The 20,472-nt window shown below is 33.8% G+C and overlaps 1 protein-coding gene across 3 annotated transcripts; it reads right to left on the bottom strand.

Annotated features, from left to right (window-relative positions):
* Positions 1-9,459: 9,459 nt before the first annotated feature.
* LOC127874819 (GTP cyclohydrolase 1 feedback regulatory protein-like) lies at positions 9,460-15,514 on the bottom strand. Of its 3 annotated transcripts, none has more exons than XR_008047117.1 (3): positions 12,136-13,457; positions 10,618-10,709; positions 9,460-9,872 (listed from the first exon to the last, which is right to left on the bottom strand). XR_008047117.1 is itself a non-coding variant. In XM_052419454.1 (3 exons), the coding sequence occupies exons 1-3, from the start codon at positions 15,497-15,499 to the stop codon at positions 9,689-9,691; spliced, it is 297 nt and encodes a 98-aa protein (XP_052275414.1). In that variant the 5' UTR covers positions 15,500-15,514; the 3' UTR covers positions 9,460-9,688. The 3 variants fall into 3 exon arrangements, 2 of the variants coding, with proteins under 2 accessions (XP_052275414.1, XP_052275413.1); XM_052419454.1 differs by lacking the exon at positions 12,136-13,457 and adding an exon at positions 15,479-15,514; XM_052419453.1 differs by lacking the exon at positions 12,136-13,457 and adding an exon at positions 14,354-14,520.
* Positions 15,515-20,472: the final 4,958 nt, after the last annotated feature.

Below are 20,472 nucleotides of genomic sequence, written 5' to 3'. Positions count from 1 at the left end.
ACAATATTCATTTAATATGATGGTGAATGCAAATTGTCTTTATATTCAGTTCTCACTTCCATTTTCATCATACTTTCTATGCTTTCAGAACGTCCAAAAAAGGCCATGTTGTTTTTATTTTGTCTAAGTTATCTCTATGAAATAAATTGTAATGTAACAGTTTATAACATATCGTTTATCGTTTATTCTTATAAGTTTATTCTTATGATGGAAATTAATGAGGAGATATCTCAATAATATGTATCTTATAACATATCGTTTATTCTTATGAGTTTATTCTTATGCTGGAAATTAATAAGGAGATATTTCAATAATATGTATATGCAATGTTAAGATGAAGTTTGAGAATTTAATAATACATTTTGGGAGATATTTGCATAAACTAAGACCTGATTTAAGATTTATTTCAAGTACGTTTACACCCAGGATGGGGTTCAATAAAATGAAAAGTCAATTAGATAAAAGAATCAAAGGTCATATACTTAACAATGAGTTCAGGGTCAGCATATAGATACGAGATTAAAAGTACCCACACATGGTCATGAAACAGCACAGATGAAAGGGTCACCTATTTGCCTGGGATACACAAGTTATGGTACTGACAAATATAACGGGATTACTCTATACCAATATAAATTGATTAGATTTTAGTATATTCGCCAAGCAAGTAAATACATTAAAAATTGTTCCTTCTAGAATATTCTGACGAATCAACCAATGAATAATAACCATACTAGCTGAGGACCAATCAAAATCTTAAAAGAAAATATATGCAAATTAAATTAGAGACAAAATGGGGATGTTTAGAGGGAAAGCGGCACTACGCCGTTAGGTTAGAAAGATACTACAGCTAGACTTAGAAAATAATTTTGAGACTATAAATACAATTTTGATGTCAAGAAATAGTTAAAAAAATAAAAGAAATAATTTTGAGGAGTCAGAGACTTGTTTTACTTTCACCAAATACATTAACATTCGATTACGTGACAAAATAGTATGATAAAAAGTGCACACAAAGCTCGACCCGTGCGTTATGACACACTCTTCCTAAATGTTAATGGCGTGTGTTCATTTCAAACTTGCGATTAATTTTGAAAAATGAATTGCGTCTTAAATTATGCAATAGCGAACAACTTCAGTGCCTTCAGCGCTTTGATTATAAAGAAGAATTTTTTTTTTTTTAGATTTCAAATGATAAGTATTTATTACAAACGGTATTCAATACATATTTCCGTGTCTGTAGAATTACGTTATAAAGTATAAACGCTTATAATTAATATAGTGAAAAAAAAAGGAAAATTGTATTTTTTTGTTTTGTAAGCGTATACTTATGAGTATAGTTATTGGTATATTACGTTCTTTAAAATGAGCATATTTTTTAACTTAAATTCAATTTAACAAGTTTAAAATATTTTCTTCTGCTCATGTGTTTTAAGTGCAAGCGTTCTTTAAAATTCTAAAGGTGAAGTCTGCGTAGAATATAAACGAAACACAAAATCATTTCTACATCACTTAAATAACGATTGCTTACCGGCAACTAGTTGCAATGTATCACGAAAGACGTTACTTGGCTGCGCGATTACCGATCACACTGGAATGAATCCGGAAAAGTACTAACGAGACGCTGTTAAGTACTGGAATTTATTGCTAAAGCAATATAAATTATTGTGTTATTGTATAAAACTAGGAGCTTCTAAATTTCGATTGTTTTTCAAGAAAGGTTTCATTTATTTTATATATTCAAGATAAATAAAGCGTGTCCTAATAATGGGCCAACGGTAAATCTGAAATGTAAAATTAAATGTTCACTACGCAGAAATAGGGAACGCAATACTAAATACTTGCTCGAAAAAAAGCAATAACATCACTTTGTTTTGTGTTCTGCACACTATACATTACAGAACTGAGGATATCCTCATTTAACATAAGAAAAACTAAGACATGCACGCTTAATCCCAACTACGAAAAATATACTGTCCAACATAGTAACGTAACGGCTTCTTTAAGATAATCGCATTTTAGATCGTGATTAAAATACTTGCAAATCGCAATACCGTTTTTTGTAAGCTCTTATATATAACATTCGTTTTGACAAATATACTATTTTACAACGTTAATATAGCTACCATCAATTTCATTGAAATGAAATTATATCCTCGTTATGGTTTTTATTTTGTAAGATGTTTAAGACCGACCAATACCGACAGACCGACAGAAGAAACATGCAAACCATATTGTATTGAGAACGACTATATACAGAAAAAACAACATTATAATCTATAATATTTAATAAGCAAAATATTTAAGTTAGCATTATGATTACTTTATTAACAGGTTGGTCTGTTGTTTGTATTTCAATACATTTAATAATGCCCAAAACCAATAGCGACAGCGTCAACTTGAATGTGATTGTTTTAACCAGATGAACAGATTCGAAAATAATCAGTGTTTCAGATTTATCTTCTAGTCGAGAATTATTAACTGACTTTGGTTTGTCATCGCTCGACATTTGAGAACCATTGTAGAAAATATTTATCACATGCTATACCCTGTTTCCCATGTAATACAACCGTAACATATTTTTTTTATATTACACATGTATGGTATGATATTACAACTCGTGCAAGATCCTATATATATTGAAATAAGTTTTGTTTATTTGGTGCAATTGAATTGAAATAGCCGTCTTCCGCTTGAGTCCTTTTACATATCGAAAGGCATATCAAAGAAAGATGTAACTTACAGCGCTAGACACAAGACAGATATACCAAAACGGACGAAGCCATGCAGTATATGCGTGTAAGGTGTTTTGAAGAACAAAACAATTTTCTTCTAAAGCAATTAAGGTTACGCGGCAGTTACACGATCATAAATTTGTTTTATACAGGCATTTATGTACACATATCGACAAATATTTTAACAGTACATCTATTTTGGTCCAAATTAAAAAATGAGCCACCTTCATAGTAAGAAATTTAATAGAATGTCTCATAAATGCATAAGTAAAGTAATTAAACATTTACTTCATCATGTAAGCAGCACAACAAAGGTTCGTAACTGATTTTTAATTTTTATAATGTATAATTATAAAAAATAAACAAACTTTGACCCATCCAACATGGTGAGTACGTGTTCATAATTTTTGTCGATAACTGAAATAACTGAAATTGTACCAACACGTACACTTTGTACCTGTATGTATATTCTCGAATGAAACTTTAGACCAGGGTGTATCCCTGTGGACATAACATTCCGTCAGAAGGTAAATGTATGTTTATACAGGAATACCTTAGAACTTAAAAAAAACGGTACGTCATATATTTCTACTGCCGTCAAGAGCGCACACATTCCGTATGAAACATTTTAAGTGCCGACGTGTATTTCAGTACGGACATATATTGCTATTGTGATACAAATGCTTAACTTTTGACATTTGCTAATCTTCAAAATTCCATTTCCTGTTTCACCTGACATGAATCTCTTGATTAATCATCATCCAAGATAATTAAACCGTGTCCTAAAAGAGGATCATAAATGTGTGGAGTTATATTGTGAAAGCTAAACGGAAATAATTGATGTGGTAGCTCTATAATAAACTCTACTTGTACGATATATAATCTCTTTTATTGTCACCTATGTATGAAGAACAAAGAAATAAATGAGCACAACATAAGGGGCCCTTTTGATCGGACTTTTTGATAAAAAAAATCACCGACATTTAGAATGTTGGTAAGTTTTTATGTCCCCACCACTATAGTGGGGGACATATTGTTTTTGCCCTGTCTGTTGGTTGGTTGGTTTGTTTGTTTGTTTGTGCAAACTTTAACATTTGCCATAACTTTTGCAATATTGAAGATAGCAACTTGATATTTGGCATGCATGTGTATCTCATGAAGCAGCACATTTTGAGTGGTGAAAGGTCAAGGTCATCCTTCAAGGTCAAAAGTCAAATATATGGGTAAAAATCGCTCATTTAATGTACACTTTTGCAATATTGAAGATAGCAACTTGATATTTGACATGCATGTGTATCTCATGGAGCTGCACATTTTGAGCGGTGAAAGGTCAAGGTCAAGGTCATCCTTCAAGGTCAAAGGTCAAATATATGGGGACATAGTGTTTCACAAACACATCGCTTGTTTAAGTTTATATCTCTCACGCGTTTTATATATTCGGGTGTACCAGTATGTTTTGCATTATTCATATTTGCCAACTGTTATTATCCAATTACGCATTCATTCATTCCATGGCAATAATTCATCATTTTATATTCATCTTTTCAAATGTTGGAAGAAATCTATAGGATAAGTTTTTTTCCAGTATAGTATAACTCGCAAATATGAACCTGCCACTTACATTAATATATTAATATTAAAAAAACAACACTGAAAGAATAATAAATTATCGTACTGGATGTCATTGTAAACGATTGAACCATAACTCACTAGGTAAACTGCTATTGTCTCACAAATTCTTGCAAAACATGCACACACAAAACAGAAATAAAAAATATGAAAACAAACTACACACAAGATTTGCTATAGGAATTGACGAGAACCAAATGTATCATTTATAGTTTAACTTGATGAATACAGCTAGTTTGAAGTTATCAGAAAAAATATAAGCAACACAAGACTAGATCATTTTATTCGAACTGCGACGTTTCTTTTTTGCATGTATTGAGATCAAAAATAAGTGTACGTTTTCAAAATTATCACTTTATTATGCTGGAGAAGACTGAATCACGCAGATTGTTATTCTGGATAATTGTTTAATTATGTTTAAAGCATTATTCTTCAATTGAAGCAAAATCACGTTAGTGGATGCAAACAAATGAAAATTTTCATATTTATTTCATCTGCCCCGCCCTTCATCATTATTAAGATCTGGTTTCTAATCAGCCACCGTAAGGAATTTTCAACAGTAATTTACATGTAATAATAATTTTAAAAATACTCGTTGTTTTGGTTAGTTACTTTGTTCTTGGAAAGCAAATCGCAAATATTTTCATAACCACAATGGATTTTCAGATCGAAGTCAAACAGTAACGTGTCAAAGAGCTTTACATTGGTTTTCCTCCTCCTTAGACAATACTTTTGTTTCCTATTATACACTTTTTAATGTGTTGTTTTCTGATATATTTAAACGTTTGAGATCCAATCAATTATAGACATTTAGCAACGACAATTTAGGTTAATAATATAATTACCTATATCGTGGTTTAAAACGGATTTTTATTCGAGTTTTTTCCCCAGCTAACTTAACTTTCATTAGATTTACTACTAGGGCATTTTTATTGGATCTTCTACAACCAATATTGTATCCACTAGGATAGCTTTAAGTCATTTTTGATCATCCCATTGTAAGTGCAGCAGCAATACAAATCCAAAGTGAAATATGTTTTATTTTTTTACGGCTTATGTCTTAAGATATACATAACTGTGTAAATGAAAAAATACATTTAACCCATTTATGCCTAGCGTCTAGAAAAAAAGGCCTTGGCAAACAGCGTAGACCCAAAATAAGACGCCGCATGATGCGGCGTCTCATCAGGGTCTGCGCTGTTTGCTGAAAGGATTTTCTGTAAGAAATATTCTAAATATAGAAATAAATATACGAGACATCCTTAATTTTGGAAATCAATTGATCCAATTTAGATGGATGGGTGAGTTCACTAGGAATAAATGGGTTAAGACAGCAATACAATACTGAAAATATTCCCAGCATTTTGCTCTAATGGAATTCAAAAGTTAACTTCATTGGATCACTTAAATGTTTCTTTGGAATATGTTTTAACTGTTTTACCCATCGTACGATCAATTCATAACAGAACCGACAACAAATCAATAAAAATTAGTAAAATACTGGCGTTTGTATATCAACTACCGCCACAACACGTTCAACAATGTTAGAATCGAGTGATTTAAGGTATTCTTGTCCTATTTTGTTCACCAAGATTTATCAACGCGATTGATATTTTATAAGAACACGTAATAATAGAAATACACTAATACCATTTCATAAATAGTGTACCGCTAATTAACTTAAAAACGAATGGTTTAACCTTCTGGAAACGACCACACACGGAAACAGACCACGTCTTGCTGCCTTTAATAACCATTAATATGTACAAACATATATTGCGGGCGCGACTATTCGAACGTATTTATTAACGCTCTATCATCATATTTAACAGGCAATTGTCAGGACACAACTATAGACAATAATCTGTACCTGTAACAAACATTCTTATGGGGGGGATCACTTTTGCTAGGTATGACAAGTAATTAAATGTAATTCAATATCATGTCATTCTAGAAAATAAATTTAACAACTGACATGATATTGGACGGAAGTAGGATCGGACTCATCACATCAGCATCAAAATCAGCATCACAACGTTGTCCTGAAGCACAGTTAGTCTTCTTCACCCCGGATACAGACGTCCTGGTTCTGGCTATTGCAGCCTATGACGAGCTCTGCAAAAACACATCGATGTCGATGGTATCAGGAACCGTGGAGGTAGGGCCAATCTGGAGAGCGCTAGGAAGAGAAAAGGCAGCAGCATTACCGATATTCTACGCGTTTACTGGAGCAGACATTATTGGTCGATTCTCAGGAGTGGGTAAAACGAGTTGGTTTCAACACTACATCAAGGCTGAAAGGGACGTAGTCAGAGCACTGATGAAACTACAGGAAGATGGTGACCTAACGCATGAGGTATTAGACACATTGGCCAGTTTTGTATGCTTAGCGTATTGCCCAAAAGGTATTCAGACTGCAAGCATTCCTGACCTAACATGGCATCTGTTTTGCAAAAATCTGGCAGAAAGTAACAAGTTGCCTCCAACAACTGGTGCACTTGAGGAGCACATTGAACGTGTGCGAGTACAGAGTAGAGTTTGGTGCTAAGCCACTGTCATGTGGCAACAGCCGTTCGACCCACTCAAACATGGCTACCATCAGGACGAAAAAGGCCATATACTCCCTATCACCACCAAGGTTCTACCAGCTCCGCAGGCCATTGTCGAGTTAGTCAGATGTCAATGCAAAGCCAATTTCTCAACCCAGCGGTGCTCATGCAGAAGAAATGACTTAACTTGCACCGACCTTTGCTTGTGTGGAACGGACTGTGAAAACGATGCGGACTATATTGTCGGATACGAAACACAGGACAGTGATGACAGTGATGACGAACTTTAAATAGCATATTCTGTAATTGTGTATGTTTGATGCCATTGACTGCCTGTGTATATTTGGTTATTGACTGCCTGTGTAGATGTGAATGATATGACTGCCTGTGTAGATGAAGGCATTAGACAGGATTTTGTATCAATAACATTTTTATTAAATAAAATATTAACATTTTTTGTATCAACGGCTGCTCCCTGGATGCATATTTCCTGAAAAAAGAAAGAACCGTTACAGTCAGAAGTCTGATTATGTAACCAATGGATTCCTTGTACCTGAAAACATAGGTTTAGTATATTTTAAAAAGTTTTTTGCATTATTAGAGGCAGAAATATAGTAAAATATGTATTTTTACGGCGGCCATTTTGAAAATCCAAAATGGCGGCCATACAGGTATCACCGCAAATGTAAACATTGATTTTCAGATTGTCCATGTAATAATCTTTCCAAAAATGTATAGTTTTGCTAATCTACCATGATTTTGAACGGAATATAATTTATTGACATTGTGACATGACTATCTAATAAAATTTGAAAGTGAACTTCATTTAATCACTTAATTGTTACTTTGGAATATGTTTTAACTGTGTTACATAACGTTCGATCAATTCATAACAGAACCGACAACAAATCAATAAAAAAAATAGTAAAATACTGACGTTTGTATATAAACTACCACCAGAACACGTTCAACAATGTTAGAACCGAGTAATTTTAGGTTTTCTTGTCCTATTTTCTTCACCAAGATTAATCAACGCGATTGATATTTTATAAAAACACGTAATGATAGAGATACACTAATACCATTACATAAATTGTGTACCGTTAAGGTCAACATGTAAGCTGATTAACTTAAAAACGAATGGCGTAACCTACTGGAAACGACCGCACACGAAAAACAGACCACGTCTTGCTGTCTTTGATAACCCCTGAATTTGTACAAACATATATTGGGGGCGCGACTATTCGAACGTATTTATTTACGCTCTATTATCACTTTTAACCGGCAATTGACAGGACACAACAGTAGACAGGAGGGGAGGGGAATCACTTTTGCTAGGTATGACAAGTAATTAAATGTAATTCAATATCATGTCCTTCTAGAAAATAAATTTAACAACTGACATGATATTGGACGGAAGTAGGATCGGAAAGCAAACCATATGACTCCAACCGGCTTCGGAGCAACGTGATGGTGTTAATACAGAAATGAACCATCTTCCGCCATGGGCTATAAGCGCGAAAATCAATGGTAATTAAATACATGTGCAGGATATGTATTTCATATGTAAATAAACATATTGGATACACAAATTAAAAACTATGATTCCTAACGGTCTAAATAATAAACTGCTGTATGACATATAGAACATAAACATAATTTACATATACATTTGATGTTTGTCTATTACTATGTTTTTTTATAAATTATATTATTACTAATAGACTGTTGTATCAGCAATGATCCATCTCTGTATTATGTATTATGTAATATAATGAACTATATATTTTTCCGCCAAACGACGTTACGTTATTGTATGACGTTGACGTCACTTCCTTTGTATTTGTTTATATTAATGTACTACTGATGAAGGCTACGGCCGAAACATGTTTAGTACCAGAAACATTTAAATAAACAGTGACGTGTTTGAACGATTTATTTAATTTTATTATATGTATTTCTAGAAGCAGGCCGCTGACAACGAGATATCAAAATATTGGAAATGCCGTTGAAGAGACGTGTGTAGCTATTTAGAACAACGTAATTGCAATGTATGCATTTTTTATTTTAGTAAAGAGTTATGTAGACTATAAAAAGCAATAAACACACCAGCTAGTATCAGTAGTAAGTTTTATGAATAGTTGTAAAATAAAAAAGGCCAATAGTATATCTCAAAAATAAAAAAACCTACAATAGATGTTTAATAAAGTACACATCAAAATCGTATTGCTGATAACAATGCCTTTAACTTTGTTCTTTTATATGCAAACGAACTACTAAACGAACTTTGCCCGATATTCAATCGATCCGAAAAATGTATAAAAACATAAATTCCGCATTATGAAAAAACAACAACAACGCGAATAGGGTCTAAAGAACGTGAACTGATTTGTGAGTCAGGTGAACGGTTAGGTCGATAATGTGATAAGGTTTCCTATTCCGTCGTAATGTCTTTTTCAGACAAGTGTAAACATTAAATTTGAATCAGCCGTTCAGTCGATATCAAATATCTCAATATGGTCATTAACGATCTGCACACAGAAGGATTCGATTTGTTATTTTATTCATATTTCTTTATGACACAGGTACTGTATTTAAATCATATCAAACGTAATTAAGCTGTATTAGCAACTGCAATGTGCATTTTACTAGCTTGCAGATAAAAGGAAAGTAGCCAAAAATCAGTCGTAATCAAATTGTTGATGTTGATGGACTTATAATTCCATCGCGGGAGGAGCGTTTAAAGTCCACATATTAAATGCACGTAGCCCCAAATCAGTCTTTTATCTTTTGATGAAACTCATCAGTTGGGTTTTGGACTTCTATCGATTTCATCGCGGGAGGAGCGTGCATCGTCCACATCATCATCTTGTCATTACATGCGCTGGACACCATCCGGTAACCCAATTCTTCGAGTTTATCGAGCACCAAGCTTGGATGTAGCTTTATCGTCGCTTGCCTGAAATTGTACACGTTATTGAACATATACATTGCACAGTGTATTATTTTAAGACCAATGTAAATAAATGTATTCTAATTGTTCCACGAAGTGGTCGGTGCCACAAAATATGGCTGTGATTGGTGACATAAAATATGGCACTTGGTAAACGAATTTTTGATAATTACAAGGCAAAATAACTGGACTTAAAAGAACTGTCGTTGGTTTACGTTTCTAGACGTATTATTTACATTTGCGTAAACGCATGATTAAAATAAGTAAATTAGGTCTGATTTCATCGTTTAAAATGAAAATGCGCGTGTAATCTTTTTTTTAAATATAGAGTAAAGATGCAGCCAAATGTTGATATACAAAAACATAAAATATATCACATTTTCAGTAGTTCTTAAATATAACTCGAACAAAAATTCGCTCTCAACATGGTTTTAAAGGGTAAATAAACGAAACCATAATTTTAAGTCTATTAACATTTGTAGTGTGTAATCAATATAAATAAAACGTCTAATTTAGCAAAGCTAAAGTTGTGGTCAACTTTGACAAAACAATTACTGAACACACTTTCAGTTGTTCATACTAGTTGCAGAACTGAGATGAGCCTTTATCACCATGCTTACCAGACAACTGATAAAATACATGTAACCTCAAAATAAAAAGGTATAGAATACTAACTTGCAGGAACTTGTTACTTTCACAATTTTAGAAACTTTAACTTACAATGCATTTTGAATATACAAAACTTGTGTACCAGGCATTTTTCCCGTATTTAGCCCCAAAAACACTGAAATCACGTGCGTTGAGATAACCATCAACGATTGTTGGAGAGATTTCAACTTCTTCCTGAAAACAAATACAAATGCAAATGTCAAACCATGCGATAAAATGTAACATTTGAACAAAATACTTTAAAAGTATTCTATACATAAATCAAAACGCAGAAAGCATCGCGGATATTAAATATTGCATAACACAGGGTACAATTTATAGCTATATGTAATAGTTTGAAACTTATAAGATAATGTACACATTTAAATGAAATCGTGCAGTTCTGAGCGCTAAAGCTCAGAGAATGTATAAAAGAAAATATGTATACATAATCAATACAAACATTTAAACGTATTTCATATGCTGTATTTTACGTATACGTTTAGTACATCGTGCATATATTTTACTATATTAAATAAAATAAAATAAAGACATACGAAAATCCATAATTAAATTGATCTGCAGACCTTACACAAATTTCACATAAGTCAGGCGCTTCAACATATTCATTTAAATAATTAAATCACCTTTTGCTTTTTCAATTATGAACGCAATGGTAAAACTGGAAATTCAATGATGCGCTCTGTTTTATAAGTTTTATATTACAACTGCATATGCCTATGTTTTGTTCCAAATAAACAAGGTAACCACATAATTACGCAATCACTACGATTGCCCTGAATATACAAGACAAGAGGTTGTAATTTTAATTTGCAAACAATTATTTGGTCATAAAAATGAACACATACAATTGGATTCGATTAACTTGTTTTAAAATTGACATGATAGTGCTTTTCTTCTGAAATTGGCTGGCTGCCATAAACAAAATTCCCAAAAGTCCGAATTACCACTTAATTCGTGCGCAATTAAAGTAGCTCTTCGCAGATCAATAACAATAACAATAACTCGCCTTGTAAATACAGAACATCACTTTATAACAAGACTGTGTCATAAAAGTTGTAAAAAATATATTATTGAAGCAAAATTGCTAAGCATTGGCATCGACATAGTTTTTATTGTTTGCATATTCATGCGAGAATAAGTTCCTTACTTGACGGTCTAGGTCGAAAAGACACGAGTGTCTACGGAGGCAGTAAGAAGAATATTTTTCTGATACATTTTTGAAGACATTATATTTGGTATTTATAAACATGTTTTAAGATTTTGTTATTTTATTTTGCGTTAACGAGACATTCAAGAAAAAAGAAAATGAAAAAAAAAACAACAACAAAATTTCATAATTATTCTGGGGAAATACGAGGTTACGGGATATGATATTTCACTGCGCAGATCGAGCGCGCAAATCGAGCGCGAAAAGTTCTACGTGCACAATCTGTAAGACGTTCTTTATCATGGTAAAGGCCCAGTCTCACTATATGCCGGCGGAGCCCCGGTGCGTGATCCGGGATCTACCGGGATAAACCAGGGCTCCACCGGGGACGACCGGGATGAACCGGGGATAACCGGGGCTCCACCGGGAAAGTATTAAAATGTTTAATACCTCCGGGATGAACCGGGAGTCACCGGGAAGGAGCGGCAATGACCGGCGCGGCACCGGGAACAACCGAAAGGGCACCGGCGGTGTTACGGTATACCAGGGCTCTGCCGGGACGCTGGCGGCTTTCACCGGGGCTCAACCGAGGCACTACCGACGACAACCGGGGCTCTGCCGGGGCTTCACCGGGATAAACCGTAGCCAGTCCGGGTTGACCGGGACTTTGCCGGGCTGTTGACCGGCTTCAACCGGAGCGGCACCGGGAAATAGTGTGACTGCGTTAAACAATTTCTACGAATCATCCCGGTCCTCGCCGGTCGACCGGCGTTAGCAAACCGGGATGGACCGGGGCTCTACTGGCAATAGTTAGACTTGGGCTTAAGTGGATTTTCTTTTGTATACACATTGCAAAGGAAGTATGAGTGCTTTCCTGATCTATTAATTATGTAATAGAAAGCTATTTTAGGCTATTGAAAGTGATTTATTTGACGCCAACAATAACAGTTTTTTTCGGCCATGTTGTTGTATATCTTCACCGCCTATGTAGACGAACCTCTACCAGATCTGTAGAGTTGAACAAAAGGTTATCGTTCCGACAATCAGTATCGGTTTGCCCTCCACCGTCTATGTACACTGTAGTATATACACAAATATTGTCTTTTCTTACAGTCTCTGAGCTTCTGCACTCAACCGCTAGGGTCAATCCGTATAAATTCGGACAAAGGGAGAAATTCGGACAAAAACATCCTAAATGCATTTTACGTCACACTAAAATTAGCTCCAGGCCTTCAGCGCCTACAGCGCTTTGATTTTATAATCCACTCACGTGACCGTTTTTTTTTCAAATCCCAGTGTACTGACAACGTTGTATTAATACACTCGTTATTAAGAACTGCGAGGCCTTTCCGTGCTAATAAATATGGTACACTTTCATTTGTATAACAGCAGTTACATCCATGTAAGTATATGTGGATACTAAAACAAGCAAACAATAAGCTTTGACAAATTTCAATTAGAGAGATATTCAGTATTACATGATATCATTCTTTGCAAATTTATCGAGACGAATAACAAATAAATTTACCATAAAATGTCCTCGTTTTAATGTAACTATGAACATCTGAGTTCCTTAACATTATTCGTGAATCTAAGGAATATTTAGAAGCTGTGGTCATCCATTCCATACAACGGGTTATAAAATGAAAGCAAGAGTTGGTAAGAACGCGCCATGTTTTGCAATGCATTTAGATATATCTTGAAAAAAAAGTTAGGTAAGAATCTGCCATGTTTAGCGATACGTTTTGACATATCTTGAAATATATAGCGGGTAAGAACATCTAATATGTAGAGATACATCTAGACTTGTCTTGAAAGCAAAAGTTGGTTTGAACTTATCATATTTATCTTTACAGATATGAACTTGCCATATTTAACGCTATGTATAGACAGATTTTGAAAACAAAAGTGGGTAAGAACATAACCTATATTACAAAATTTTGTAAATGACTTGTTTAGAGGTTCTCTAAAACGTTTGTTATTTTTTTTAAAAATGCCCTTGGTAACAATTTTAATGTTGACCGATATAATCATAGCAGAATGATTTTTAACATTTTCCTCTCATAAAGTATATTGCAAATATTTATTATATGATGTATGTAAATTTATTTGTGTACATCTGATAAGCTTGTCCAAAGCATTCCTCTATCGTCAGAACTGGCCACAACAGGGGAGCATATGGTTAATCCAAACTAATCAATTAAAAGCTTTTAAATCATTATTCTCTGAAAATATTACTCGTGTGAGAGAGAAGACATCTTGTTGCTATATGTTATATGTATATTGACACGAAATTAACATCAAATGTAGGTTACATAATGAATTTAATATCTCAAATATTTCATAAATTGAGTAGGTTATTTTAAAACGCACCATATGTAAGGTAACACTATTTTAAATCATACAGCATATATACAAAATCTACTTTCTTTCTTCTATCAGTTTATGATGGATTCAACGTTACCATGTAATATGTATGAACAATGATTTCTAAATGTGTTTAACTCTTGCAATAATGTGATTCAATATGAATATTGATTGATGATTACATGTATATCATTAACTAAAATTGCCTTTATCTACTCACAATTTTAATCGTTTTTACTTTTTATCTCACACATGATTATAAATAATGTTTATATAAATAAATCAAACATATAAAACTTACGAGAGGAAACTGTTTTTGTATTATCAAATAAGGCATTTTCAAAAAAGTCCTGTTTTCGATTTCGAGTTCAAGATTAGAATGTCGGTCTCGAAGTCGGCTTACCCGTGTTTATAGACATGATAGGTAAGATCGGTCCATAATCTCAACTAACCCGACGATTGTCACATGATAGCTTTGAAACTTCTATATATCTATACAACTCGATAATGCAGTACGATATCTCGAATAAAGTTATCTTCTTTTTGATAATAGTGTGGACAGACAATGTAATATATAATTTTGAATAATTCACTTTCTAAAAAAAGTTTCGACGACGGTGCAATCATTGAAGATATGTAGACCTTTGTCAAACGTATATGTTTGCTTAAAAAATATCTTGCAGTCCTCGTTTTTAATTTGTTCTGCAATAGATATGGTGACAACGTGAAAGTTCACAGGTCTTGTAGTTTCGGATATCTTTTTTTGTTAAGATTTCTTTAATTTTCTTTTCTTATTCAGTTGTAATGATCTGACTTGATTGTTTGAGAAAATACGTGAACAAAAGAAGACTGTTTCATAATGGATTGTTTGAAATGAAATGATATCCAGGCTGTCTGGTTAGCGCAGTTGTTGGTACTGTGTCTCACATAAGCGACCGGGTTCAATCCCCATTCCCGACTGAATGGGACTTGGAAGGGTGGTCAACATACAGGACAAATACTGTTTCCGCCGGATACTTTCGTTTCCCATCAGACCAAAAACCATGCTAAACAATTTGAACATATTAAAGTAAAAAATCAACAACTCGACATTGCAGCTAAAATTCTAGAATTCGTCACAACTTTCATCAAGTCAGTTAATTTTTTAGGAGTGCGTGGACACACTGTGTGTATTGTTATTGCCAGAAGTCAAATTTCAAGTTACAGTACCGTAAATAACAATAGAAAATAATTTAATGTTATTGTGATAAGTAAATATATACACTGTGAAATACATTTCCTGAGTGTCTGCTTATAAATGCCTCACTTCGTTGGTCCGTCCCCAAAAACTGAAATACCGCCAAATGTACTTAAGATGTAATAACTGAACTTGGTATACATACAGTAAAACTGCGTTAAAGAGAGCATCTTTAACTTCAATACATACTGTGACTTGAGCAAATCGCATAGTTAAGGCGAAATAGTAAATACTTCATTTATACATTGCCACCTATAACGATAGCATTGCTTATTTGATAACCCAATCACATGTTAGTTAACTTCTTCAGCGTAAGTTGAATGTTACCCTTTATAACGTGAAAGTATTATTTGCACCGCTGAATGATATAAGCAAATCGTACTCACCTTGAAACAGCCACGAGCGGATAATAGGAATGTTATCTCATCCCATATCAAGAAGATAACTTCAATTGGTGTAAATAGCAATGGCCATCATTGGAATTTTAATGTAATTGATTATCTTAATTTTTGCTTACAAATAATAACACTAAATTTAATCAATATTCCTTGTCATAACAATGTATTATTATCGTATCGTTTGACATATATTTATATCAATGACTTTTTATTTCTTTTAACGTCATTTAGTCAAACTCCCCAACTTATGGAGAGGAAATATTGAACTTTAATGACTCAATCGTTTTCGCCACCTAATGGTAACCTCATGTTAAAGAGGTTTTATTCTATTAAAGTGATGACAGGATTATGCACAGCCTTCAAATTCTCTTGGTTCAAATATCATGCGAAGGTCAATGCAAATTTGTTTCTAGACACACGTCTAGAGAACTGGTAATTTTATTGCCAGTACGATGGTAAGCGTTATGGGTTATAAACATAGATCCTTGAATTTTGTGATGCATTACACTCGTGTAAATTTATGAGAAAGTGGCGACGAAATGATAAGAATGCAAGAAAATAAAAGAATCAACGACAAGCATGTTTTAATCGTATTAATTTTTTTTAATGTATTTAAAACTAATTCTACTCCTTATAATACTACTACTACAAATAATAATAATAATAAAATGATGATGATGATAATACCGGTGATAATTCTAACAATTACTGGTTACTGTTATTTCAGTCCTCAGGACAATACATGATGATACCGGTAGGCTTAAGTCTTCGTAATTGCATAAAAATATAAGATCATTTAGGTTAGTCTAAACGTATTTATATAAACACGATAACATCAAAGCCCCACTGTGACAATCTCTTGTCCGTTTTCCAGTTCCTGATTTTCGGGAAGATCGAAAGAACCCAAAACAGTAACGATATAACCTGTGACCTCCCGGTCCTATGAGGACACCATATCCACTACCTTACGTTGATATTGTTTTTAAAAGTCTTGATTGACTATTGACCTTCCCCAAAAACATACATTGTTTGACTATAATTCCACATAGTAGAGTTGCTCGAGCCCATCATAATTAAACAAGAAAGGGTCGGAGGGAGAGACGTGTAAGCACTTTGATATGGGATACCAAAGGGGTCGAAACTTTAACTTCTGCTCGAGCAGGAAAAAATGCTGCACGAGCAGCATTTAAATGCTGCTCGACCAGCAAAATGCTGCTCGAGCAGCAAATTTACTGCTCGACCAGCATTTTTTCTGCTCGAGCAGAAAAATCCTGCTCGACCAGCATTTATTTTTAGATTATGGCATTAGCCAATCAGAACTCTTGTTATATTTGCCGTTTGGTGCGAAACTGGTTTGTTTGGAAAAAATGGCTGCCCAGTCCTACTCAGTTACTCCCAGGACGGCTAGATTTTAGCCATCGGCTTATCAGCAGAACTAATTAGTGTTAACTGTTCTGTGGTCATAAAGCACACTCCCCTGTCAACAGCCTGCTTGGCGATAATAAATGAACCCAGGTGTTATATCTTGCCAAATGTGAATCTGCTGCAACATGTTTCAGAGAGTTATCGACCAGTGTAATTAGCAGTTGTGCCAAATATTAATAGCCAATTCAACATTTATTTTGATTTTTTGGATATGTATAAAACAGGTAAGCTTGAAATGTGTTAGTAAAATAATTTATTGTTCACCTTTGTTAGATTTTCAATTTGACATGTAACAAGCACTGAGCATGTAAGATGAAATGATTGAAATTAAAACTAATAGAAGTTATATGATTTTAAAAGATAGTTTTCTTTACTCTTTCAGATTGACAACCAAAATGACTTCATATTCCATCACTGAGGGAACTTAGAATAGTTTTTGACGAAAATGATTCAGAATATATTATATTTGATGAGTTCAAAGCATTTCTAAAAAACAATAAGTGTGGAGATGAACCAGCAATTAAAAGTGGCAACATTTTCAGTTGGTTGAAAGGAAAAGATCATAGTGTTAAAAGTGTTGAAGGAAAACCTTCGTTTAAACTGGAGAGCATAGCGCAATACTGTATGTCATATCGCGACACATATGAAGTGTGTAGACAGGTTACAAAGGAAATTAAGGGGATATTAGTTAATCAGTCAGAGGAAACCCGCATAACATCTACAAAAGAGATATACAAACATATAGCTAATGCTGATTTTTTATCTAAAGTCATTTTGTCGGAACTTAAAATTGAGGAAAATGACATTACAACATTAAATTCATTTTACAAAAATGAGTTTACTGAAGAAAGCTGGAGGAAAATATGTTTCTTTGAAATGCATTTCATGAGAGAAGGAGATTTTAAAATTGAAAGTGATACATATGAGACAACAATTATGAAAAAACTTAATTTTTATCCGAAATGCAACAGGCGCACCAACTTGCCGGGACGATAATGGAGCAGTCAAGAAATGAAATTTTGGAAAGAACAAAGCGACGGGAACATGCTGAAATGGGTGAGCGAATATGTATCAGTGGAAAAAATACACACAGTCCTTCTATCATTGAGTCACAAGTGATGAATGCAATGCCTGACCAGTGCTTTTTGAATACAATTGTATTGTCTGATTGTACCAGTCACTGTACGCATAATAAGTCATTACATGTTTATGCAGACATTTCAGAAGACAGCCAGGCTTCCATTCCTGATATTAAGACTATTATATCATCACATGTAAAAACAAACCACAAGGAAACGTGTTCAGAATTTGTTGTTTTTTCTGGATCTATAAAAAAGTATAAAGACTCTTCAGGGGAATACATGCGTTTTAAATTGCGAGATGATTTTCTGTCCGGAAGACTAAATGAATCTGTTTTGTATCATTGGAAATCTTATGATTGTGACACAGATTCTATCTTTGAAGATACTGATGAAACATGTCAATGTTGCTATGGTACACCTCAAACAAAGCCATTGTCCACAAAATCATTTAATGTGCTCTGGGAGTGGTATATTGAAACTCCTCTTGTTTGCCAAATTCTGTTTGAAATATTCATCAACCAAAGGTCACTTAAAAGAGCAGATGAGACCAAACAGTTCTTGAAAAAGAAATATACAAGGTTGTACATGCAATATGACAGTTTCTTGAATATTTTAAACAAAAGGTATTGTGGAATTCTTCAAGACAAAAGCACACAGGAACTGTCGATGAATTATCATTCCCTGTCAGCAGTATTTAATTTGACGTCAGCAGGAGGGCTAACCCAAAGTTTAACAACAGCTGAACAAAAGTTGAAAGACATGGCAAACAGTGAAAATACCTATTTTAACACATATTTAAAAAAATATGCATTGACATATGAGACAAGCGCTGGTGAAAGCACAGAAAAAGTTTGTGTAAGAGACTGCGTCTTAGTCCTAATGATGGACAACTTAGTACGGCTTAAAAAGCATGCGGATCCCGATCCAGGAGAAAGCCGGTCTATGCAAATCTGCACATTGCCAATCACCATTAAAGGAATTCCAAAAGATGCATTAGAATGTGTGAACTGGCATGATGCTGATTGCGAAGCCTGTGTGGATATTATATGCAAGTGTAAGCAAGACAAAGTGTTAAACAGTTCTGATGTTGACAACTTGTTAATACATTTAACTACAAAACAACAATCAGGGTTTAATGACTTCAAGAAGCTAGTGACATTTGGATACAGTGACATCTGGAAAGCAGTGTTGAAAGGTAATTTAACATTTGGTTGAAAAAAATATATTGTAAAGTAAAATAGATGTTAGACAGAAAAAATTATCTCGTCTCCCTATATATGGGACCAATTGTCTCGTCAGTATGTAAATTAAGAGGGGCATTCGGGAAAAAATGCAAATTGATTAAGAACTTTTATATTGTTAACGCAATATGAATGATATTTCATTGGAAAGGGAAATTCATCACCTACACGATGGTTTAATGTTGCATTATAAAACATGCATCGGTTAGTCACAATTCTTACGTAAATGACCCCTATTTAGAGACAATGGAACATAACACTTTTCCGACCTGCAATGTAAATAGGCACCGGATCCATGCTGAATGTCTTTACAGTGTAGTTTTATCTATATAATTTAAAGGCGAATTAAGTTTTTAATGTATACAAATATTGAAGTTTAATCTTTATAAAATGAAGTTTTGCATTTATCTGATGAAGTTTCAACTTTACTAATGTAATTAAAGTTTACATATATGTAAGGGCATTATCCTTTAATTAGCAAGTTTTACCAAACATGTAAATTATATCAACAGACAATCAATGCATTTCATTATACTATCGTTCAATACACATGTGCTTATATCGACCTTTATTGTTGTTTCAGAAAAAATGCATCTACTTTCCCCCACCAGACAGGAGAGTGACACTTTAGATAAATCCTTTGCGTCACTACAGCTGGGTGATGTAGAAGTAAGTGCTTATGCAATACATTTGCACACTGAAAGCACCTTTTTATGTTGTCTTACACCATTACGTCATATGTTCCACTTGAGTTCATAGCTCCTTTATATGCTGATATCTTAGATATTTGATATGCAGGTACCTTGAATTGACATTTACCAATTTTTAGATTTATGAAAATGTGTGATTTTTCAATGATCACTGTCTTGTTGAATATCACATTAAACCGACAATATTTGACTGACAAATGGGTTACATTGCAGTTACAAGGATTAACATATTTCAAGACTTACTAATTTTAAAGGGAAACACAACCCTAAATACAAATTGCTGACATATTAGATATTTAATTAGGTGTAAATGACATCACTATCACA

The sequence above is a fragment of the Dreissena polymorpha genome, chromosome 3 (assembly GCF_020536995.1).
Source record: "Dreissena polymorpha isolate Duluth1 chromosome 3, UMN_Dpol_1.0, whole genome shotgun sequence".
Classification (NCBI taxonomy): Eukaryota; Metazoa; Mollusca; class Bivalvia; order Myida; family Dreissenidae; genus Dreissena; species Dreissena polymorpha.
The sequence above is the reverse complement of the archived record's forward strand: the minus strand, read 5'-3'. Positions and strand labels throughout refer to the sequence as shown.